At 57.8% G+C, this 23438-nt stretch overlaps 4 protein-coding genes across 5 annotated transcripts; 1 reads left to right on the top strand and 3 right to left on the bottom strand.

Moving 5' to 3' along the window:
* Positions 1–4: 4 nt before the first annotated feature.
* On the bottom strand, positions 5–6290 carry TBL3 (transducin beta like 3). Of its 2 annotated transcripts, XM_081256377.1 has the most exons (22): positions 6185–6290; positions 4624–4675; positions 4448–4543; positions 4313–4360; positions 4067–4208; positions 3893–3977; positions 3638–3808; positions 3478–3553; positions 3312–3405; positions 3045–3226; positions 2811–2952; positions 2652–2710; positions 2465–2568; positions 1842–1989; positions 1526–1756; positions 1383–1453; positions 1143–1299; positions 1005–1063; positions 648–751; positions 478–549; positions 231–389; positions 5–147 (listed from the first exon to the last, which is right to left on the bottom strand). In XM_081256377.1, the coding sequence occupies exons 1-22, from the start codon at positions 6223–6225 to the stop codon at positions 38–40; spliced, it is 2403 nt and encodes an 800-aa protein (XP_081112503.1). In that variant the 5' UTR covers positions 6226–6290; the 3' UTR covers positions 5–37. The 2 variants fall into 2 exon arrangements, with proteins under 2 accessions (XP_081112503.1, XP_081112504.1); XM_081256378.1 differs by lacking the exon at positions 648–751.
* Positions 6291–7336: 1046 nt separating this feature from the next.
* RNF151 (ring finger protein 151) lies at positions 7337–9518 on the bottom strand (the record flags this gene model as incomplete). Its single annotated transcript, XM_081256014.1, has 3 exons — positions 8936–9518; positions 8513–8609; positions 7337–7750 (listed from the first exon to the last, which is right to left on the bottom strand). The coding sequence occupies exons 1-3, from the start codon at positions 9142–9144 to the stop codon at positions 7337–7339; spliced, it is 720 nt and encodes a 239-aa protein (XP_081112140.1). The 5' UTR covers positions 9145–9518.
* Positions 9519–11308: 1790 nt separating this feature from the next.
* RPS2 (ribosomal protein S2) lies at positions 11309–13270 on the top strand. Its single transcript, XM_081257096.1, has 7 exons — positions 11309–11654; positions 11743–11832; positions 11970–12077; positions 12334–12507; positions 12586–12745; positions 12965–13056; positions 13152–13270. Exons 1-7 carry the CDS (start codon positions 11469–11471, stop codon positions 13230–13232), a joined length of 891 nt encoding a protein of 296 aa, XP_081113222.1. The 5' UTR covers positions 11309–11468; the 3' UTR covers positions 13233–13270.
* A 260-nt stretch (positions 13271–13530) lies between these two features.
* On the bottom strand, positions 13531–16240 carry NDUFB10 (NADH:ubiquinone oxidoreductase subunit B10). The gene is made up of 4 exons (XM_081256247.1): positions 15990–16240; positions 14484–14622; positions 13955–14094; positions 13531–13697 (listed from the first exon to the last, which is right to left on the bottom strand). Exons 1-4 carry the CDS (start codon positions 16135–16137, stop codon positions 13594–13596), a joined length of 531 nt encoding a protein of 176 aa, XP_081112373.1. The 5' UTR covers positions 16138–16240; the 3' UTR covers positions 13531–13593.
* Between the last annotated feature and the right edge of the window lie 7198 nt (positions 16241–23438).

A 23438-nucleotide genomic window follows, 5' to 3' on the forward strand; every position in this document is an offset into this window, starting at 1 on the left:
GGGAGCCGAGATAGCAAAGTACATGTTTTGGTGTGTTTCAGAGGGCTGCGGGGGCCGTGGGGAGGGTGGGCAGCTTCATGTTGTGCCATAGGAAGTCCAGGAAGGTGGCTGCCTGCAGCATCCGGCTGAGCCGTTGAAAGTGCCGCTCTGGGGGAGGACAGCAGGCGATCAGGGCAGGTGGACTCTGGCTGGACGGCCCCCTGCGCCCACCCGGGGCTGGGTCTACATACCAGTGTAGGGCAGCAGGGCCTCAAGTGAGGCCCGCACACCGTCGTAGGCCAGCAGCTCTTCCGGGGCCTCGTGCCGCAGGAGCACGCCCAGCACGGCCTGGGCTTCGTGGCAGTGCCGTGAGTTGGTGTTCCACGTGACACAGAAGTGCAGCAAGGCCTCTGTGGGTGACGGGGACCGTCAGACCTGTCTGCTGGGCCACCCCAGCCTTACTAGGCACCATCCAGCCCCGACCTGCCTGCCCCAGACCTTTCTGGTCTCGCCGCAGTTGGAGCACCGTGGCTTCTAGCTTCTTGCAGGACTCGGGGTCCCTTTGGATAGCTACGGGAGGAGGAGAGAGGAGACTGAGCCCTGGGGAACGGGCACCACGGACCCGAGAGACTACCCCTAACGCCTGTCTGGCCCGAGGCAGCACTGACCCTGGATGACAGTCAGCACAGTGTGGGGCCGGTCTAGAGAGATGGCCAGGCCCAGTGCCCGCAGGTACCGCTTCTCGTGGAGCAGATTGTCCAGTTCTTGCTGCCTGGTGGGGGAAGGAGGGGACAGGACCACTTGGGGACCTGGCTAGGGCTAAAGGCAGAGCCATCAGGGGCTGGCTGAGGAGTCTGCAGCCTGGGCCTGAGCACCCGCTGGGGGTGAGCTGTGTTGCTGCTCCGAGCCTCGGTTTCCCCAAGCTATAGAGAGAAGGGATGCCAACATGCCCTACTCCAAGGGGTGGGGGTGGTGCTAACGCGTGGGACTTGCCGTGCGGGGTTGGGTGGAGACCCCCAACTCACTTGACCACCTGCTCCTCTCTCTTGGCCTGCTCCTCTGCCTGCTCCGCCTCGGTCACATCCTGGGGTCAGACTGGGGTCAGACTGGCACACCCATGCTGTCCTGCCCACTGTCCCGCCACCCCACCCCAGGCCACACACCTTCCAGAGGATGACGCAAGAGTCGCTGGCGCCAGTGAGGGCATGGTCATCCAGCCGGCTGCAGTGCAGCCCCCAGACCTTGTCCTCGTGGGCGTCCAGCGTCCTCACACACTCATTGTTCTTGATGGTCCAGAGCTTCACGAGGCCATCAGAGCCGCTGCGTTCAGAATTGGGAGGGGGCTCAGGCCTGGGGCCTGCCCCTAGCTCACCCCTAACCCTGCCCAGCCCTGACCCACTCACCTGGACAGCAGCTGTGTGCCGCGGCTCACAAATGCCACCTTCAGCACAGAAGCATCATGTCCCTCGAACGTCTGCAGGGTGGGAGAGGGGAGGTGTGAAGTGTCACCAGGTAGGGGGCCAGGCCTGGGCTGAGGGCGGCTTACCTTGAGGCAGCTGAAGTCCTGCAGTGCCCAGAGCTTGACGGTGCCATCGGCCGAGGCCGTAGCCAACACCTGGTCCATGGGCGAGAACTGGACACACCAGAGGCCACGCCGGTGGCCCGAGAAGACGCCCAGCAACTGGCACTGTGGCAGGGCCCAGAGTTTGGCCGTGCGGTCCTGTGACCCCGTGGCCAGCAGCTTGTCGTTGGGGGCAATGGCCACACTGTTGATGTCCTGGTGGTGGGAGCAGGCAGCAGCTCAGATCCCCATCCCAGCAAGGACCCTGCTACGACCCCACCTGTGTGCTGCGTGCGGTCACCTTGTCGTGGCAGTGCTGCGTGGTCTGGGCCTGTAGGAGGACAGGGCCACCATCGGGGCCTGTGCTCTTAGATGGCAGGACTTCAGGGAGGGGCCACAGCTTCACAGTGCAGTCCTGGCTGCCCGTCACCAGGAAGGTCTCCTTCAGCCTGAGGCCCGATTTGGGGGAGGGGGAGACACCCGCTGAGCCCTGGCGAGCCCTGTCTGCAGCGCACCACAGCTCAGGCCTGTCAGACCTTGGTCCAAACCAGAAAGGCTGTCCCGGTATGTGAACTAATGTGCCACCGCCTGAACACCTCTGGGACCACCTGCTTCCACTCGAGTCTGCACTACTTGCCCTCAGTGCTGTCAAACCCGGGGACTTCGTCCCAACAATGGGAGCCCCAGGCCTAAAGAGCACCCTCTCCCCCTGGACGCTGCTTAGTGTCATTGTCCCTGGTCTAACACCCCTTCCCTTTTATCCACACAACCTTAAGATCACTTCTTAGGAACCTCCTACAGTGGCATCTAAGGATGCCCCAGCCCCTGTCCTCCAGTCCACATTCCTAGGCTGGAGACTCAGAGAGCAAGGCAAAACCCGCCTCTGCCTCCATGACACGCCGGACCCCAGCCCTGAACCACTACCTTGAGCAACAAATGGTGCCCACGCTGTGTGTGTGTCCAGAGCCCTGAGCCACACAGGCCACCTCGCCTGCCTTGTTCATCCTCCAGACGCAGATGCTCTGATCCTGGGGATGGGATGGGTGAGGAGAGGCTGGGCTGGGCTTCCTGACCCGGGACCCTGTCCCCCCCACCTCTCGTGGTGCTTCACCTTGGCACAGCTAACGAAGAGCCACCCCTTCCGGAACACATCTAGGGCCAGGACAATGTCTAGAAAAAGGTGGAGGAGAAATAGCTAGAGAACAGCTGTGGCAAGGCGGGGCAATCCAGTCCTGGGTGAAGTCTGGGGGCACTGGCCTGGCGCCCTCACCTGTGTGGCCGTGGAGAATCTGGCAGGCGGACGTCTGCAGCTCAAACACTTTCAGGCAGGGGCTGTTAGAGGCCACCACAACGTGGGAGTCCTCGGGGCCGAGGAACCGGACGTCTAACACCTCCTCACTGTAGCCGGCAAACTGTGGGGGCAGGAGGGACACAGGCCGGGGCCTGTGTGAGTGGAGGGCTGGCATCCTGGGCTGCAGGCCGAGCAGGGGCAGCGCTTGCTCACCTGTTTCTGCAGCTGCAGGGAGCGGGCCTCATAGAGAAGCAGGTTGTGGTCGGCAGTGACGCTGAGGAGCAGGCCAGCGGCTCGGGCCAGGGTGCAGTGGGTCAGCTCCCGCCCGGGGCCTGGCAGCTGCCGTTGTGCATGGACACACTGCCCAGAAGCCGCCTCCCACACGCGCAGCGTGCCTGTGTGGGGACAAGGGTCGCTGGGTCTCACGGGTCCACAGGCCTCCCTTACCCCTGCTGCCCGCCCTGGCCTGGCCCCACCCACCTTGGTCGCCGGCTGTCAGGAAGTGCAGGCCCGCAGACTTCACACCCAGCTCCGGCGCCGGCTCCTCTGGCAACAGAACCGCAGCCTCCACACTCTGAGGACGAGCAGGTCAGAGGTGGCAGCCCCGCATCCCACCCCGTCCCACTCAATGGCCCTGGCGCCCCACCTCAAACACCGGCACAGTCCTCGTGGCCTGGAGGCTCTGCAGGTCCCAAACAATGCAGATCTTGTCACGGCCTGAGCTAGGGGGAAACAGCCACCTCAGTTCCCGAGTCTCAGCCGTGGCCCTCCCTTCCCTGCCAAGGCCTGGGTAGCTGGCCACTGACCTGAGCATGGTGTGACCATCGGCACTGAAAGTCAGAGAGGTGACAGCGCTGTAGTGGGCAGTCAGTGTGGCCAGGCACGACCGGTCCTGCAGCGACCACACGCGGATGCTGGCGTCTGCGGCTGAGGAGAAGACGAGCAGGCGTGCGGGGTCCGGGTGGAAGGCCACCAGACTGCAGGCAGGTGGGGTGGGGCTGGTGAGCTGTGCCACCCCGACTGTGCCACCCACCCACCCGCCCTCCGCCACCCCTACTCACTGTACGACACCCGGTGAGCCCCGAAAGTGGTGTGTCCCATAGTGCTGCACGACATCCCAGACACGCACGGCCCCATCACAGCCGCCTGTGGGAATGTATTTGAGGTGCGGGGGCTGTATGCCCAAAGCCCCCTGCCTGGCTCTAGCCGCTCCCTCTACCCAGCCAGGGTCCTACCTGTGGCTAACAGCGTGGAGGTGGGGTCGAAGGCCATGGTGGCCACAGGGGCTGTGTGTATTGCCTTCCACAGGCGGGTGATGCTGCCCTCTTGCCAGGCCCACTGAGCCAGCAGCAGTGCCCGGCTGGCTGTCACCAGCACCTGGGGGAGCATGCAGTTCAGCTGGGGGCAGAGGCATGGACGCCGTCCTCATCAACTCTGGTTGGGAGGTACCGGAGCCCACCTCTTGTCCCGATCCCATATACCTTGTCATCGGGGCTGAGATCAAAGGCAGTGATGTCCTCCTGGTCCTCCTGGGGCGAGAGTGAATGCACAGGGTGCCATGAGAATAGGCTGCCCCCCCACACCAGCCCCTTACCCTGACCCTCCCCCACCCTCACCTGCTCCAGGCTCTGCAGCATAGTCCCCGAGGCCACATCCAGGATGTTGACTCTGGTGCCACAGACACAGAAGAGGTGTTGCCCAGTCTGATCCAGCTAGTGACAAAGGGGTCTCAGTCAAGGTAACACTTTTCAGCCCCTGCCTGCCCCACCACTCTGCTCCCCTAGGCCAGTACCTGCACCTTCCCGCCCTTGTAGAAAGGCTCGATCTTGCGCTCGACAGCATAGCTGGAGGAGAGACGGGGAGAGAGTGAACCACCCACCCCTTGGTCCTCAATGCCCAGCCCTGCGCTAGGTGCTCTCCTAGAGATCAAGCCAATAGGGCCCTGCCCTTGAGGAGTTCCTGGGTAGCAGCAGGGATGCAGGGAGCATGAGGGAGGAAGAGTGACGAGCTCTTCTACTGTTCCTTTCTTTAACCCTCTCAGCTATACTGTGAGGTAGGTGTTGGTACCCCCATGTTACAGAAGATTTGGGACCCTGGGCTGGTCCGTGATCCACACGGGTCCAAGAGCAGTCCAAGTCTTCCCAGAGACTCCCCGGTATGGAGGAAGCCAAGCCTTGGGGGCCCCCTGATGGCCATGAGAGGCCAGGCTTGGGTACCAGCCCAGAGCAACATTCTCTTCAACATCCTCAACATTTTCATCCCTGAGGTCCAGCCTGCCCCTTCCCCAAGCCCGGCTCCTTCCTCCATCTCACTCTCTGAGCAGATTCTCATTTCAGCAAAGATGTCAAGCTGTCCTCTTCCCTCCCTCTCGGCTACTTCCATGCTGGTCCAAGCCACTGCACTCTCCTCTCCGGGGAACTACTCCAGCCTCTTCACTTGGTTCCTATCACTCTCTCAAACCCTGCTCCCAGAAGGGCCTTCTAGAACATAACTCTGTTCATGTCATCACCCTGCCTTAAAGCCCTCCGCTCTCCTTACACGTTTACAAGACCCTGCCTCGAGGGGTGTCTCCTGCCTCTTTGTGTTCACACGGGCTGCTCCCTGTATGTGGCCCGGGTCTCTTTTCCCGAATTTCAAAGGTGCCTGGCTGACTCCGCTGGAGGAAGCCTGACAGCCAAGATGAAACAGAGCCCCCCTGAACCCACTCGACCATCCAACAGATGGTCTTGGCATCAGGGTTTCCCCTTGCTAATGCGTGTCACAGGCCCTGATAGAAACGAGTTGCTTAATATGTTTATCCCACCAGACTGCTGCACAGGGCGAGGCTGAGTCTGTCTGGTACCGGGCACTGAGCACTTAGATGTTCAGCATAAGCTTGGGGGTTGAAAAAGAACGGGATTGAAGGCTTCCTGGCCACGGAGGACCAGCCCATTTCCTGACCTCTCTTCCTGCTCCCCGGAGAAGAGGAACAGCAGATCAAACCCCCCAGGCCGCCTGCACCAGAGGTGATTCTTCTCCCGCTACCTGAGCGCTGGGGAGTCCCGCTCCCGTCCAGGACCAGCCTCGACCTGTGCTCAGTTCGCCCCTTCCTCCCTCTCAGGGATTTCTTGTCCCCCTCCCCCTCCCCAAACCGGCTCCAAGTTTAAGTAGCGGAAGCCAGCTGCACCCGGCGGGACTCCAGTGCCCGCCCTCCGAGAGCAGTCAGTGCCGGCTCTCCCGCGAGGACGCCGCGGGCCTGTCCGTATCCAGCCCTCACCCCTTCCCCAAACCGAATGGGTGCAGGACCCACGCCAGGCGCCTTCGCTACTCCGGCTGCGAAGCCGGCTCCCTCCCCCGGCGGTGCCCCGGCTCACTTGGACTTGAAGCGGCCCACCCCGGCTGCCGCCTCCGCCATGTCGCCGCCGCCGCCGCCGCCGCGTGAGGAAGACCTGGGCGCGACACCACACTGTCGGCGCCGGGAGATGGCGTAACCGCCGGCAACTACTGTAACGTCACCAGCGCTACGGCCTCGGCGACATCTTTGCTGTGGGCAGCGGAGCGGCGTCAGGAAGCAGAAGATGGCAGAGGCGTTTCCGGCCTCGGGGGCGGGCTGTAGAACAACGTGGAGACGGCTGGGGTCGACTGGTAGCGTGCTGGGGTCTCTAGCTGTCTGTCTTTTTACTGGACATTTAAAAAGGTATCCCGTACATCCCTGTCGGCGCAGTGGTTAAGAATTCGCCTGCCGCTGCAGCGGATATGAGTTCGAACCCTGGTCCGGGAAGATCCCACATACTGCAGACCAACTAAAGTTAAACCTCTGCGCTACAACTACTGAGCCTGCGCTCTAGAGCCCGCAAGCCACAACTACTGAAACCTGTGCGCATAGAGCCCGTGCTCTCCAACAAGAGAAGCCACTGCAATGAGAAGCCCGCTCACCGCAAGAAGAGTAGACCCGGCTCGCCGCAGCAAAAGGCCGTGCGCGTTTTTATTTATAAATAAATAAATGTATTGCAAAAAAGGTATTCGTAGGAAATGTTTACTAAAGTAATCCCAAGACTCCTACCCCCTTGGCATTCTGGGGTTTGGGGCAAGAGTGTTCAGGTGTGGTGAGTTAGCAGCTATAGCCTGTGAACCGGGCTCTGCCTTAGGGCTTCCGGTATAGTATGAGAAATGACTCAGGTACATTAATAAATCGGGTGATTTCAGAGTAGTTCAAATATTGATTGAGCACATTCCACGTGCAAAGCACTGTTCTAGGCACTTGGGAAACACCAGGGAAGCCGGTGAGCCAGTGTGAAGAACTGGTGGGAAAGAACTTGGAAAGGTCCAGGGAAACAGGCCAAGATGTCCCTTTTAGATGAGGTGAGTAATGCGTGGAGGGGGAGGCGTGAGCAGAGCAAGCACAGCGGTGGTGAGGCGGTCAGGCCTGGGCTCTGCGTTTATTTACTCCCCTATTTACAAGGTAGCTTGGCCCTGGGCCCCCCCATCTCAGCTCCAGTGCTGCCTTCTGGGGGGGCCTCAGCCTCCTATTGCGGGGCGCCCAAGAGCAGGGCGTCATCTTCCTCCAGGAACTCTCGGAGCTGGCGCAGCTGCCGGCGGATGAGGTTGGCAGACCGGTACACCTTGCACATGCGCCTTAGCAGGCGCAGCACCAGGGTCCGGCTGCGCTCCTGGCGCTGGCACCAGGCCTCGCGAAGCTCACGGTAGCAGTTGCGGCTTGCACGTTCGGCCGGGCCCAGGGTGGCCCCGCAGCCCAGGGGGCAGCGCTGATGGGCACCATGCTGGCAATTCTGCCGGTGCTCGGCCAGGTTCCCAAGAGGCACCCGTGACGTGCACCCCTCGTTGGGACAGGCCATCAGCTCGAAAGGGCATGAGTCCTGGTGCCCCTTCCGATGGGCCAGGGGGCACGTCACCAGGCAGCCAGCTTCGGCGTTTTTGCACTGGTGGTGGAGGAGAGCATCGTGTGAGCCAAACCAGGTGAGGCACTGCCAGCCATGAGCTGGCCGCCCCCCATAGAATCCCCCATCCATGGCATTCCACTGAGCAGGAACCACTGAACTGGGAGCCTCCCAAGCTCTTATGTACCACTGGCTTGGTGGAGAGAGGGAAACAGTGGAGCAAATGCTTGGAGGTGGGAAAAATCTAGATCTCTGAGAGGAGGGGGACAGGACTTGAGGTTTAGAGAACAGGGAGTTACATGGTTGGGTTGGTCTGGTGGATTGTTTGTATGCCAGGTTTTTTACTTTTGGTCCCACTGTGTGGCTTGTGGGATCTTAGTTCCCCGACCAGGGATTGAACCTGAGCCATGGCAGTGAAAGCACTGAATCCTAACCACTAGACCATGAGGGAACTGCCCAGTCAGGTTTTTTAAATAAAATCTCAATTTCCCCATCTATAAAACTACGGGGCTGGAGAGTAATGGGCAGCAAAACAGACAGTCCATCCTTTATAATCCCCATTTTACAGCTGGGGCTTCTGGGGCTCAGAAAGTTTCGGTAACATGCCCAAAGTCACACAGCAAGTAAGTGGTAGAGAAGTGACTCAAATTCAGCCAAGTCTGATGACCTCAAGGAGGGCAGTCTGTTGGTGTAGAAACCCTGAGTTCTGAGGATGGGATTCTTTTCAACCCCTCTCCTGGCTCTGTTCCCCACCCCTACAGGGGTGAGGAGGGTAGGGTGGTGGGAGTGGGTGTTTTGAGCTACCTTGACTTCCAGGCGGCCAATGATCTTCTGGAGTTTATTCACATGTACCATCTTTTTCTGTTTCACCTCTTTCCTGCAGCACGGACAGGTCTTTTGTCTAGGAGACATGAGTGGGGGTGATTGTTGGGAGTGGGAGGAGAGCAAGTGGCAGCAACATGCCTCCCCTGGTGGTCCCTCCTTCTCTTTAGCTGGAAGAGACATAAGAGGGCATTATAGGGAGCTCTCAGCTCTGAGGCTGGGGCGAAGGGCTGCAGATACCACAGGGTGACCAGACTCACATACATTAGTGTCCAGGAGATTTGGCAGCTGAACTTTATGGCCGTCATGACCCAGTGCTTGGCTGACCTTCCGCTCTGTTCTGGGCCCCAGGAATGGCTCCCAGCCCCACCCCTGCCCTCCAGCCTTTTGGGTGCCCAGTAGCACCTGGCTAGCCACGGGAGGATGCACTTCTTGTAGAAGATGTGGCTGCATGGCAACTTCATCGGCCTCTTGAGAACTCCGTGGCAGACAGAGCACAGGAAGTTGCAGCTGGGAGGGCTGGTGAAGATGTTGAGATCATACCCGCCACTCTGCAAAGGCCAGGCCAGCATCAGGGCCTGGCTGGGACCAGGATCTGGCTCCCCACTCCACATGCCCAGAGAAGGACCCCAGGAAGCTTTGGGTGGGAGGTGGGCCACATGAGAGCCCCAAGTGGAGGGCTGGGTCAGCACCCACTTTGAGGCGACAGCGGTGAGGGTCAAGACCCCCCATGACTACCAACCTCCAGCTGTAGAAGCTGGCCTTGGCCTGGAGTTAACACTTGCCCAGAGGAACTTCCTTGATGGCGCAGTGGATAAGAATCTGTGCTCCCAATGCAGGGGGCCCGGGTTCGATCCCTGGTCAGGCAACTAGATCCCACATGCATGCTGCAACTAAGAGTTCTCAAGCCTCAACTAAGGAGCCCGTGAGCCACAACTAAGACCCAGTGCAACCAAATAAATACTATTAAAAAAAAAAAAAGACTTGGCCAGAGCCCTCTGAAAGGTTTCCGTGTCCTGTTTGGGAGCTTGTACTCCACTGTGCACATCATCTTAGTGAGGAATGGGGTCCAGCTCTGGACAGGTCTAAAAGCTCACCATGATCTCTGTCTGGATGGCAGCTCCACTGACCGCTGGGGCTCAGGAGCCTCCATTTCATAGCAGGAACAGGCTGACATCAGTGGCATTGTCCAGCTCAGGCCAATCACAGCCCTGGCCCGGGGCACCACCTGGCTCTTGCTCCCCTCTCAAGTCACAGGGCAGCCCAGAGCCGGGATAGATCTCTGGAGCCCCTGCCTTGCCTCTGCCTTTGGGGTGGCTGACAGCCATCTTCAAATAACACTAAGGCTGGAACCAAGCTTCCAGGGGCTATTTCCTCAAAGCTGAGGCTCCAGCAGGAGTGCAGGGACTGTTCCCCTCTTCTTCCTCAAATAGGCTGCCCAGGTGGCCAGATCCCCAAGAGCTCAGGGGGCTTTAGACATTGACTCATCATCAGGTCTCAGGATCAGAGACCTGTGGAGCTAGCTCCAGGGTACAGACCAGGAGTGAGGACCAGATTTCCGTGGTACCACAGCAGGAGCCTAGCATGTGGGAGAGCCTCCCAGAGCAGGTAGGCTGACCACCTGGGTAGGCCTATGAGGAAAGGTGTGGGGAAACCAATTTCCATGTGTGAGGCACAGAACAGAGAACTGCAGTTTCAATACCACTGAGTGTTGAGCTCATCAAATCCTAAAGGCCCTAACCCTTTCCTGAGCGCAATAGGGAGCCGCTGCAAGCCTCTGACCTGCAAGTCTTACACTCCCACCCTTGTTAGTGTTTTGCTGATCCAGCCTGACTCACCTCAAGCTCAAGGTACTTTACATGCTGATGTAGAAGATACGGGGTGTGGGTAGAAATAATATGGTTTCAAACCTGGCTCTGCCGCTTTTGGAGGGTGGGATCTTAGAAATCACCTGCCAACCTCCAAGACCGGGTTCTACCCCTGCGTGGCATCCAAAGCAGAGTTGAGCTGGCCAGTAAAGAGGTGTCCCACAAAGGTCTCTCCTCCACAGCACACCTCGGTTCCCACGTCAGCAGATGCGTTTTCCAGGATGGTAGTCGGGGGATCAAGAACACCCACACACGGACGAATCAGATCAACAGCTTTATTGAAAAACGAAAGCAGAGCCCCCATTCCCCCCCCCGGTCATGGCGGCGTCGGCCTCAGGCTCTGAGCATCCAGGTATCCTGCGGGTAGAAGACGAGATCAGGAATCAGGTACCAAGAGTCCAGAACATAAGAGCGGCCGCAACCGGGCCCGGAGCGGCGGCGCGTGTCGGGGCCTGGGTTTCACCTCCCCACACGGAGGAGCGGGCGGTGAGCTGAGGCCCCCGGTGGCTCTGGGCGCAGAGTCTCACCTGCGGCCACGGCCAAAGCCGCAGGTGATTTTCAACCAACGCCGATCTACCAACCACCCCACAGCGCCGCAAAGTGCCAGACCGAAGAACCTCCTGAACAGACCTACCTGCAGCCGGAGAAGACGAGGTAGAGGCCGAGCGGCCCCTTATAGCAGCGTCCCAGTCGCGCAGATTCCGGGGCCGCAGACACGCGGGAACTCGCAGAGCTCGGCGGGGGCGGGGCCCCTCGGAGCCAATCACAGGCCGTTTTATAGGCCCTTGGCGCTAGGGCGATTGGGGTGGGGCAGCCGAGATCTCGCGGCGCTTGGCGCTATATAAAGACTCCCTTGGGGGCGGCTTCCTTCTTTTATTCCTTAAAAACACGTGAGTATTCGCGTTAGTAGAGGCAGCCGGTGGGCCTGGGCGGTGGGAATCCACCGCCATCGGGCGGGGTCCGGGCTGGTGCGCCCGCGCTGTAGGGCTGAAGCCCGGCCTGGGCGTCCGAGGCGTCCGTAGATGCCAGGGCCTCACTGATCGGCTGGTTCTTGTTACTCTTTTTAGCAAATGGCGGATGACGCCGGTGCTGCGGGAGGGACCGGAGGCCCTGGAGGCCCCGGGGGTCCTGGCATGGGAGGCCGTGGTGGCTTCCGCGGAGGCTTCGGCAGCGGCGTCCGGGGCCGGGGCCGGGGCCGCGGTCGGGGCCGGGGCCGAGGCCGCGGAGCTCGCGGAGGCAAGGCCGAGGACAAGGAGGTAGGTCTGCGCTATGCGCGTGAGGCAAGCCCTTGGACGGCACCGGGAAGGCGGTCCTGGGCACCTGCTGCGCCTTTTCCTCTTCCAGTGGCTCCCCGTCACCAAGCTGGGCCGCTTGGTCAAGGACATGAAGATCAAGTCCCTGGAGGAGATCTATCTCTTTTCTTTGCCCATTAAGGTAAACATAGGTTCTCTTTTTCTTGGGTGGGGCCTTGGCCTGGGGTCGAGGGCGCTTTGTCATTGGTTGGACATTGAGGGGTCCTAGGCTCCACCTTTGGTTTTATTAAACACTTGTCACAAATTTTTTTCTTGTAGGAATCTGAGATCATTGACTTTTTCTTGGGGGCATCTCTCAAGGACGAGGTTTTAAAGATCATGCCTGTGCAAAAGCAGACCCGTGCTGGCCAGCGGACCAGGTTCAAGGTACCCCAGCCATCTTATTTTCCTAGGCTGTTCCTATCAAAGGCTTTTATGAGACTCTCTCAGCTCTGCATGGTTGCACTTGTCTTCACGCGTGTGACTTTCGTAACGGAGAGAGAGAGCAAGGATCTCCTCAGGATCTCAGATAGGTCTCCTGGTGGCCAGTCTTTCCTTGAGGGGCACAACAGACCCTGTGCGGTGGGTGGCTACTGACGTTATGAAGGGCAGTGGACCACCAGCCACGTCAGTCTCTTTGCAGGCGTTTGTTGCCATCGGGGATTACAACGGACATGTTGGTTTGGGTGTGAAGTGCTCTAAGGAGGTAGCCACTGCCATCCGTGGGGCCATCATTCTGGCCAAGCTCTCCATCGTCCCCGTGCGACGAGGCTACTGGGGGAACAAGATCGGCAAGCCCCATACCGTCCCTTGCAAGGTAGGCTGGGTGGTGGTGCGAGGCAGGGCCCGCAGTGGTGCAGACTCTCCAGCCCATCTCGACTCTACCCCTTCCCAGGTGACTGGCCGCTGTGGCTCTGTGCTGGTGCGTCTCATCCCTGCCCCCAGGGGCACTGGCATCGTCTCAGCCCCTGTGCCCAAGAAGCTATTGATGATGGCTGGAATTGACGACTGCTACACTTCTGCCAGGGGCTGCACTGCCACGCTGGGCAACTTCGGTAGGTGGCCCACACGTAGACTCTGGCTTCTCTCAGCTCTGCTCAGTCACATTCTGTGTGTGGTTGGTGTATCTTGAGAGAGAGAGGAAGGCCCTCCTAATGCACGACAGACTGGCCCACAGTGGCCTCTCTGTTCCTAGGAGTGCGACAGCTTCTTGCTGTAACTGGGGGTTCATCTCAGGTCAGTTCACTAACCCTCTCCTATTTTCCCTTTTTCAGCCAAGGCCACTTTTGATGCCATTTCTAAGACCTACAGTTATCTCACTCCTGATCTCTGGAAAGAGACGGTGTTCACCAAGTCTCCGTATCAGGTACTGCCTGCCCCGCTACCCTGTTAGGCAGGCCGGGCAAAGCAAAGGGTAGCAGTCTATTTGGTTACAACGAAAGCCTCTTTTTGTCTTTCTAGGAATTCACTGACCATCTTGTAAAGACCCACACCAGAGTTTCCGTGCAGAGGACCCAGGCTCCAGCTGTAGCCACCACATAGTTTTGTATAAGAAAAATAAAGTGAATGAAGCTAGTTTATATAGTTGTCTCTTGTTTTCTGGGGGGGGCACTGTACCATGAAGCTTGTGGGATCTTAGTTTCCGGACCAGGGGTTGAACCCGGGCCCCCAGCAGTGAAAGTGCAGAGTCCCTAACTGCTGGACCATCAGGGAACTCTGTATTCTCAAGTTTAGTGGTGGCTGAATTTAGAAGGGAAATGGGGCCAATAAGATGAGAAATCTGAATAAAGCTTACTTATCAATGTGTCAAGGCTGGGGGCTAAAGATGACACCACAGAGATTCCATTACTCTTTATTTTAGCAATAGCAACAGACACAGACACGTGAGGTGGCTCGAGCTGCCTCAGGCAGGAGCAGCCTCTTTGGCGGCTTTTCTCTCTTCCAGCATCCTCTGCTTCTGTTTTGCCAGGCACTTCCTGGCAGAATAATGGGCCCCCAGGTCATGATCTGGGAAAGAGATGGGGAGGGGAGTCATGAGCCATGATGGGAATTTGTGGTCTTTTCTCCATGCAGGGAGGGCTCAGGCAGCTAAGACAAGTTATTGAGCAGACAAGGGATGAGGTAAGATGATTGTTTTTTACAACCACCAGAGACTGGGCTAATTAGCCAAACGTTTAGTACCCAGCTGTGTGGAGACTGGAAGGAGAACTGGGAAGTGAGGTGGCAGGAGTAGCTGGGGGCAGGCTGGGGTGGAGCTGACTCACAGCGGTCCTGGTAGGCCTTGGCCACTTGGGTGAACTGCTCCAGCTCCTTGGCACAGTTCTGCCTGTAGCTCTCACCTTCCCTCTGCTGACAGGCCTTTAGCCTTTCCTGGATAATGTTGACGATTTCCTGATCAACTTTGCTGAAAAGAAAATGAGACAGGTGGTGAACAACAGGGGTCCCCAACCCCCAGGGCCGTGGACCACTGCCGAAGCTTCATCTGCCACTCCCCATCGCTCGCATTACTGCCTGAACCTGCCCCCACCTCGCCACCCCGTGGAAAAACTCTTCCATGAAACTGGTCTCTGGTGCCAAAAAGGTTGGGGACCGCTGGTCTAAGGTCTATAAGGATTCCCTGTACTCAGGGAAAGTAAAATGAAAGCAGGGCCTGGGAGCCCTGTGGTCTGGCCCCTCCACCCCTAGATCTGGGTTGGCCACCATCTCATGGCATCCGGAGGGAATATGCTCATTGCACAGGGCTCTCAATAGTATTCACTGACTAAGAGCAGAAGCCCAAGGGGGAGGACTTACTAGTCTCTTCTCCATTGCATTTCTGCTTCAAACATGCACAATACGTCCTTCTCCTTGCACTCAGTGATGTCCGGCACACGGCGGAACTCACGGTGGTAGTAGTAATACCTGTTCTTGGCATGCTGCCGCTCTATAAACTCTGCAAAGAGAAAACCCCAGGTGCAAAGGGAAAACCCTAGGTCCAAAGGCCCTATTGGTTTGGACAAGCCACCATTTGAAAGGGCTCTTAGCTTTGTATTTCTCATAAGCCGTGGAAGAGGCAGGTTTCCCAAATGTTCCCAGCTTTTACAAAGACTGGCAACTGGACTCCCAAAGAAGAGGTGTGGGCTGGCGGACACTCCTGGAAAGGACTGGGCTACAAATGGCAATGTCTACGGTTTATGGAGAGTTTCTTGTAAGCCAGGAACCACCCTGTGTTCCATAATGCATTAACTCACTTTGTCCCCACGATAACCCTATGGGGGGCAGGTCCTTTTCATTTACAGAGAGGAGACCCAGGCTCTGAGAGATGGCAGGATTCAGAGCCCGTTCTCTGCAAGCCCACACCCTGCTACAGTCCCTCCTGCCGGCCCAGCTCCCCCAGAGCACGGGGATTCCACTGTGGAGGCAAAGAGGCCCCAACAGGGAGCCACCAGCAGGGATTCCAGTCCCAGTTCTGCTACTGCTGACCTTCCGGCCTCAACTTCCCCATGGGTAAATGAACAAGTTGGACCTAGTGAGATCTCATCCATCCAGACGTATAAAACACTTTCTAAAAAACTGCTATACAAAAGAGGGAGCAGATCCACTACTGTTTTTTCCAGACCTTGGGTTGGTGTGGGATGGGGTGGGGGTGGTTCCTCCTCCCACAAAGAGCCACCAGGGCATGCTATGCACCCCAAATGTTCTGTTGTTGAACGAATGGATTGATTAATTAGGTGCATGGATGAATCGCCTGGCACTAGTGACTAAGGGCATTATGCTCTGCCTGCTGCACCACCAAGATGGCTGAACCACAAACTGGACAACGATGGTTTAAAACCATCGTTCACCTAGTTTGGACCAGAGATGGCGGAATTTGGGCAGCTCTCAAGCGTGGGCACACACGGAGGGCAAGTTACAGCACACGTAGGTGGAAGGGGCCTCGGCCATCAGTGACCACCCGGGCCATTTTGCAGGCATGAAAAGGGTTGGGAGAACCCCTGTACCTCAACAGCCCTCTGTGACCGCCTGCTGTGCAAAACGCAGGATGCAAAGCGTGCAGGGAGAGTGGGATCTAACAAGCCTCAGGACGCAGATGACTTCCATCAGCAAACAGCCCCTAACATTTGAGCGAGGCCGGAGACCAGGGGTCCGTGGACGGCGGCAAGGGCCATACAGCAGTGAGGGCTCTTGGTGTGTGTGTGGGGGGGTCGTCCCAAGAGGTGGGGCCTGGGGTGCAGTGGGGGTCCAGGCTGAGTGACGGGTGCGGGGGGCCCGGGAGCGGTGAGGGGGCCCCGGGGCGCAAGGCCCGGCAGGGGCTCGTACCTCTCGCGAGGGTCACTGGCCGGTCCACGAGGAGGTCGAAAGCCTTCGTAAAATAGGTGATAGGGTTGGTCAGAGAGGTCTGCGGCGAGGGCGCCGGCGTGCGGCGCGGGGGCTCGGGGTACACACTGTTGTCCCAGCTGTCCGGCATGGCGGCGGCGCGCAGCGGCCTCGACTCTCGGACGCGCTCCCACGGCCTCCGCCTCGGTCCCGCGGCCTAGTTCGCCCACACAGAGGACAACCGGAGAGCGGCCGCGCCTGCGCAGGACGGCCGGCGCTCGCGAGGCACCATGGGACTTGTAGTTCGCCCCGCCTGCCCAAGTGTGGCCTCGGGAGATGCTTCTCAGTGCGAGCGCCCCCGCATGGGACCGCCGCGTCATTGCACACGCGACGAGCGCCTGCTGTGTGCTGGGCGCTGGTATCAGAGGTGAAGGAAACAGATCCCTATTTACATTCTAAGGGGAGACAGACACAGGAGTAAGGAAACCATTCAGTTCGGATGGCGTGTAGGCACGTGCCAAGTGCAGCAGGGGGCAGGATGATGAACACAGCTGGACTCTTCTGGAGAACTCAGGCCGGTAGAGCAAATAACAAAGTCAACAGATAACACAAGCTGCCAAAGGCTGTACTCTTCCAGGAAGCCTTCCTGAATTGTCCATTCCCTACATCCCTCTCTGAGCTCCATTGTGTCTGCCAGGGCCCCTCATGGACTGGCTGATGCCACTGAGCTTCGAGAGGGGGCTGCCTGGGGCGGCACAGGAGGTAGGGTTTGCCCTCTCCACCCCCCACCCCACGACTAGGGAGAAGTGGCTCCTACCCTGGGCACAGGGCACTCTGTTTTGGTTCTGAGGGTTCCATCCTGGCCCTGAGCACTGTTGTGCCCTTGAGGCAGCTTCACTGACCAGGGCCCTACTGGCCACCCTCTGTGATCTCCATACCTGGCACACCCCCTGGCTAGCACCAGGGAGGATGGGTGCTGGTCACTTCCTGCCCAGAGGCTGGGGTCAGTCATTAACTCTATGGACGCACGGAATCCAGAATCATAGTAACCTTAAATCTTCAAATCATGAACTCTTAGAAATTGTCACACTCAACTAATCATAACATTGACCTGCAATGTTGGGCTGAACGAGGGGACCCAATGGAGGTGGGCCGGAGTCATCGCATGACCTGCAGTAACCAGCACGAGCTCGCCCACCAGAGGAATATGAGAAAGCAGAGTATAGTACTCAGTTAAGGGAAAGCGCCCAGATGATGGCTTTCTGCTGCCACCCAGCAGTGGACGGACTCAGAGATCATGCAGCAGAAGCAGAAAAAGGCAAATGAGAGGGAGGAACCCAAGCAGCTTTGTGGCTCCACGTCCAACCCTCTGGCCCTTGGCCTGTGTGGCTGGAGCCCCCACCATGTGCTCCCAGGCCCAGCACCGAGGGGGTTCCCTTTGGCCCTGAGTCTGCAACATGTCGCTCCTGTTCTTCCTTCCTTCAGGGAGCCTCTCTCCCCCGGGGCCATTTCTGGCCTGAGGGGTTTACCCCTTCCAAGTGATTTTTTTCCTGCAGGACTCAGCCCAAAGTATTAAAAGTAGCTTTGTCATTCAAAAACAATGACAAAAACAAAGAATTGTAGATTTTAGTAGCATAGAATTTTAGCACCCAGGGATGCAAAATCCACAGACCTGCAGAGATATCTTAGGCCTGTAAAACTCTGATTCTACAATTACAGAACTTTATAACCATAAAATCTTTGAATTAAAAAATAAGAGATTTCAGGGACTCCCCTTGTGGCGTAGTGGTTAAGAATCTGCCTGCCAATGCAGGGGACACAGGTTCGAGCCCTGGTCCGGGAAGATCCCACATGCCGTGGAGCAACTAAGCCCATGAGCCACAACTACTGATCCTGTGCTCTAGAGCCCATAAGCCACAACTACTGAAGCCCGTGCATCTAGAGCCCATGCTCCGCAACAAGAGAAGCCACTGTAATGAGAAGCCTGCGCACTGCAATGAAGAGTAGCTCCTGGGCTTCCCTGGTGGCACAGTGGTTGAGAATCTGCCTGCCAATTCAGGGGACACAGGTTCGAGCCCTGGTCTGGGAAGATCCCACATGCCACAGAGCAACTAGGCCTGTGAGCCACAACTACTGAGCCTGCGCGTCTGGAGCTTGTGCTCCACAACAAGAGAGGCCGCGATAGTGAGAGGCCCGCACACTGTGATGAAGAGTGGCCCCTGCTCGCCGCAATTAGAGAAAGCCCTCACACAGAAACGAAGACCCAACACAGCCAAAAATAAATAAATAAATAAATAAATAAATAAATAAATAAATAAATAAAAGAGTAGCTCCTGCTGGCCACAACTAGAGGAAGCCTGCACGCAGCAACAAAGACCCAACACAACCAAAAATAAAATATAAATAAATAAATTTATTTTTAAAAAGTATAAAAAATATTTAAGTTCATAAAATTATCTTAAGGGACTTCCCTGGTGGTGCAGTGGTTAAGACTCTGCACTCCCAATGCAGGGGGCCCGGGTTCAATCCCTGGTCAGGGAACTAGATCCCACATGCATGCCGAAACTAAGGAGCCCGCCTGCTGCAACTAAGACCTGGTGCAACCAAATAAATAAATATTTAAAAAAAAAGTATCCTAAGTGTTCTTGGCTCACAGCTACTAGAGTCAAGGTACCTTGATTGAATCACAGCTCTAGTGATCCTCTGGGCACAGAGCCAAACTTCCCTATCTTCCCACCATTTGTCCAGCTCAGGCTCACAGCCTCAGGACAGCACAGGAATCTGCTCTGCTTCAAGGCCAGCAAACTGGACTCAGACCCTCCTAATGGCAGCTGCCCAAGGGAAGCTCCCCAACCCAAGTTCCTAAACCCCCTGCCAGGGCAAGTTGTTCCTGTCTTGGAGGGTCACACAAAGCAGAAAAGTGTGTGACCCAGTCCCAGGACCCTTGAGGAAACGAGTGCCAGCCCTAGCTCCAGGTGCACCCCCCCAGGCTGCCCAGGCTGCCCCCCTTCGCCCTGCCCTGGGCCAGGCCCGCTCCTGACACCAGAGCCCACATCCGCCACAGGAGATGACAGAGCTCCCCTGCCAGGGGCTAAATCTGGGATCTGGCTGCTGTGCGTCCTGGCCCTGCCACTTGACCTCCGACGCCTGGTGAGGTGGCCCCTTCCCTTCCTAACCTGCAGAGCCAGGCCTCTATGGTCAGTGGGCTGGTGGGAGGGGGGTTGGGGGGAAGCACGCCAGCTTCCTGGCGAGGGGCAGGTGGGCTTCTGGGATCTATCCCAGCAGAGAAGGTCCTTGGACCTGTGACAGAATAAGTGATTAGAGGGGCAGCAGGGGGCCCAAGCTCTGGCTTCCAGGCCTAGGACAGGCAAACAGAGGGACAGATGGCAGCGGCCCCCTGCCTCTGTGGCCTTGGCTGCGGTGTGGACCTGCCACTTCTGGGCCCAGCCAGGCAGGGCCAGGCCACTGAGACAGGAAGCCCATGGGTGAGGGGGGCTGCCGCTGGCTCTGTCCCTAAGACACTGCCCTTGGAGAAGTTTCCCTCCTTTCTTGTGGACAGATGCAGGCCCTGAGGGCCACCAGGTCTCAGCCTGGGGTCTCTAGCTCACTTCCGGTCTGGTCTCTGGGACCGCCCAGCTGTACCCAGCAGGGAGACCCCAGCTCTGATCTCCCTCCCCTTCTGTCCCCAGTCCCACCGGAAGTTCTCTGCCCCTCGGCATGGACAACTGGGCTTCCTGCCACACAAGAGGAGCCGCCGGCACCGGGGCAAGGTGAAGACGTGGCCTCGGGACGACCCCAGCCGGCCCGTGCACCTCACGGCCTTCCTGGGCTACAAGGCTGGCATGACACACACTCTGCGGGAGGTGCACCGGCCAGGGCTCAGTGAGTGGCCTCTAGGGGCCCCTGGGGGGCGGGCCGAGCACCCCCAACCGCCAGAAGATCTGGAGGTCCTTCCAGAGGCTAGGAGCCACAACTGGGCTCCTGGAGGGGAAACAGCCCCAGAAGGGGCCAGGCCCCGCCCATGGGCACCTCAGTCAGAACGTTGGCTGCTGGCCGTGCCTCAAGAACCCATCTGTCATTGCCCCAGTTTACAGATGAGGAAATAAAGCAGTTATGAAACTTGTAGAAGCTAAGATTCAAGGGCAGGTGCCCCTACACACTTCCGGTTTTGAGATCATCGTAGTGTGGTTATAAGAAATAATACAGAGGGATCCCATGCACCCTTTACCCAGTTTCCCCAATGGAAACATCTCTTAAAACCATGGTAATATGTCATAGTTGGATAATGACATGGATACACCCTACTCATCTTATGCTGGATTCTCCTGAATAAGATGTGTGTTTATTTAGTTCTATGGTTCTGTCACGTGTAAATGACAGGTTCTGTCATGTGTAAATGCATGTACCCACCACCTTGGAACGTCCCATTCCCACAACAGTCCCTCCTGTTGCCCTATTATAGCCACAGCCACCACCCCCCAACCTTCTGGCAACCACTCATCTGTTCTCCATCTCTCCTAAAGTATATATTTTTTGGCTGCGCCACGCGGCTTGCAGGATCTTAGTTCCGTGACCAGGGATCGAACCCGGGCCCTCGGCAGTGAAAGTGCCAAGTCCTAACCCCTGGACCGCCAGGGAATTCCCCTAATATATATTTTAAGCATATACTTCTTTGACTTTGGATCAGCCTCATTAATAACATCTATAAAATCATGGGTTTAGGACAAGTCTTAGGTTTTGTTCTAGAACTCATCCACATACATTCATAGTGCCCATTTGTACTCCCCTAGAGGATGACCAACCCTGCCCTTTGGGGGACGCTGCTCTGGCTGTGGCTCTCCTGGCCCACTCCTGGGCGGTCTGGTGGGGAAACCGAGGCAGGAGCAGGTCAGGCCTTACCTGAGCTGAGTCAGAGCTACTGTGGACACCTGTGGGGTCTTGCCCAGCAGTGGCTCCACACACAGGGCAGAGCAGGGAGAGAAGGGTCGGGAGTGGGGAGGCTCAGGGCTGGAGGTCAGGGGCCTGCTCACAGGGGCCTCTGTCTGCAACAGCCCTGGGGCTCTGGCGCTGGGTCCTCCCGCGGGCAGGTGGGGCTGTGGTCGGCACTTCCACCCCTTTCCCCTCTCCATGGAACTCCCCATGGGACTCGGAGGCCCCCCTCCACGCCTCTGTCTCTGGGTTTCGTTCAGAAATTTCCAAGCGGGAGGAGGTGGAGGCGGTAACGATTGTGGAGACACCGCCTCTGGTGGTGGTGGGCGTGGTGGGCTACGTGGCCACCCCGCGAGGCCTGCGGAGCTTCAAGACCATTTTTGCGGAACATCTCAGCGACGAGTGCCGCCGCCGCTTCTACAAGGACTGGTGAGGGCCCCGTGGGGATGCCGGGTGGTTGGGCAGGAGGAGGAGCGTCAGTAGCGTGTGGAAGGCAGGAAAGTGTGTGTGTTTGTGTGTGTGTGTGTGTGTGTGTATGCGTGTGAGTGTGTGATGCCTTCCCTCCAATAAAAGATGAGGACTAGAGGGCTGGAGAGGAAATTAGTTAGAGGAAAAAGGAAAGCAAACATTCTCATCCTCAGGGTGAACTAAGGAACTAATCTGATGGAATGTCAGAGTTGGTTCCGAGCTTCCTAGCAGCCAGGGTGAAAAGGGAAATAGCCAACTGACAAGCTTTTTTCATCAGAAAGAAGGGCATCCTTAGGCCTCAAATCTTCCCTGGCATTAACTCCAGAAAGGGAAGGTGCCCCTGCCTGAGGAACCTCACAGACACCCCCTTCCATATGGAGGCAGAGGCACATGTAGCCTCCATGGGAAGCGAGGATCTTGGACCCTAGTGTCAGATCAGGCTGTGTGACCACAGGCAAGCTGACTGACCTTTTAGAACCTCACCTCACCCCCACCACCACACACACACACACACACACACACACACACACACACACACACTCCCCACAGACATCATCAAATGGGAATAGGAGAGGTCCCCGCCTCTTGGGGCAGCCCTGAGGATGAGCTGAGCAGAGTGTGTCAAGTGCTCAGCACAGGGAAAGAGCTCAGCGAACGCCAGCTGGCCTTGTTTTTGCTGCTGCAATTGTGATCAACTTGCCCCTCATCTGACCTCTGTGAACCTCGGTTTCTTCATCTGTAGGATGGGGATAATGATGTCCACCTTCCAGCATCCTGGCAAGGGTTAGGAATGACAGGGTGTGGGGCCTGGCCAGTCCTGACTGTTCGCTTTAGAAGTGGGTTCAGCAGCCATGGCAAAGTGGGCACGTGGCAGTGGCTGTCTGGCACGTCCCTTCCCTGGGCTCCTGCACATCTGCTCACTCTCAGTCCCAGGAGGCAGGGAGGGTACCCACTTTACGGAGGAGGAAACTGAGGCCTAGAGAGGGAAAGACAGTCTGTGCTTAAGGAGGGCGCCCGGAACCAGGCCAGGGACCCCAGGGGCCCAGCAATGCCTCCCCTGGGAAGGGGAGGAGGGAGGAGGGGGACATCTAAGCCCATGCTTGGTAGGATGCAGTGGAGGCTGCTGTGCTGGCTGTGCTGAGCACCCTCTGTGCATGGCTCAGGCACAAGAGCAAGAAAAAAGCCTTCACCAAGGCCTGCAGGAGGTGGCGCGACGCCGACGGCAAGAAGCAGCTGCAGAGGGACTTTGCTGCCATGAAAAAGTACTGCAAGGTCATCCGGGTCATCGTCCACACCCAGGTCAGCCCCTACCCTCTGGTCCACACTGGTCAGCCAGTCCACCCCCTGGGCCCACCCTCCCTCAGCCTGGCTTCCAGGAGCCCTGGCAAATGTCAGCCTAAAAATACTGTGAGCCCCGGGCATAGGCCCAAAGTGTCGGCTGACCAGCCAGCCGCCTGCAGCCCCGGGGATGGGGTGTTGGGCAGCAGTGCACTCTGAGGGCTGCGGGGTACTGGCTACACCCAGCAGTCAACCAAGGCCCTGAAATGCTCCAAAGGTCCAGGATCGCCTGCCCAGTGTTGGGTGTGGGGGGCCGGCCGCCTCTGTTTGGGGTCTGGCACATGTGGGTGTGAATCAACATTCGTAAGTGGGGTCTGGCTTCGTGTGGGCTGACAGGTTACATATATCCTCTGGCTTTTTCTGGAAGGTTCAGGGAAGCCTTCCCAGGCCCGGAGCAATGACCCTCCCCACCTGCCTGAGTTACTCTCACACTTGCAGTTCCTGGTTACGTGTGTCATTGGTTAACATCCATCTCCCTCCATAGACTTGAGCTCCATGGGGGCAGGGGTCATAGCTTCCTGCTCACTGCTGTACCAAACCCCCCAGGAGGCTTATATGCAACAGGTCCTCCATCAGTACTGGTTGAGCCCTATGCTGTGACCTAACCGCGTCCCTGCTTCCACCTCACACAGCAGAAGCCAGAGATGTTTAAAATGTTCATCAGATCATGTCACACCCTGCACTTGGAATAAAGCCCAAGCTACTCCCTATGAGACC

Source organism: Mesoplodon bidens, assembly GCF_964165515.1.
Source record: "Mesoplodon bidens genome assembly, chromosome: 15".
Taxonomy (NCBI): Eukaryota; Metazoa; Chordata; class Mammalia; order Artiodactyla; family Ziphiidae; genus Mesoplodon; species Mesoplodon bidens.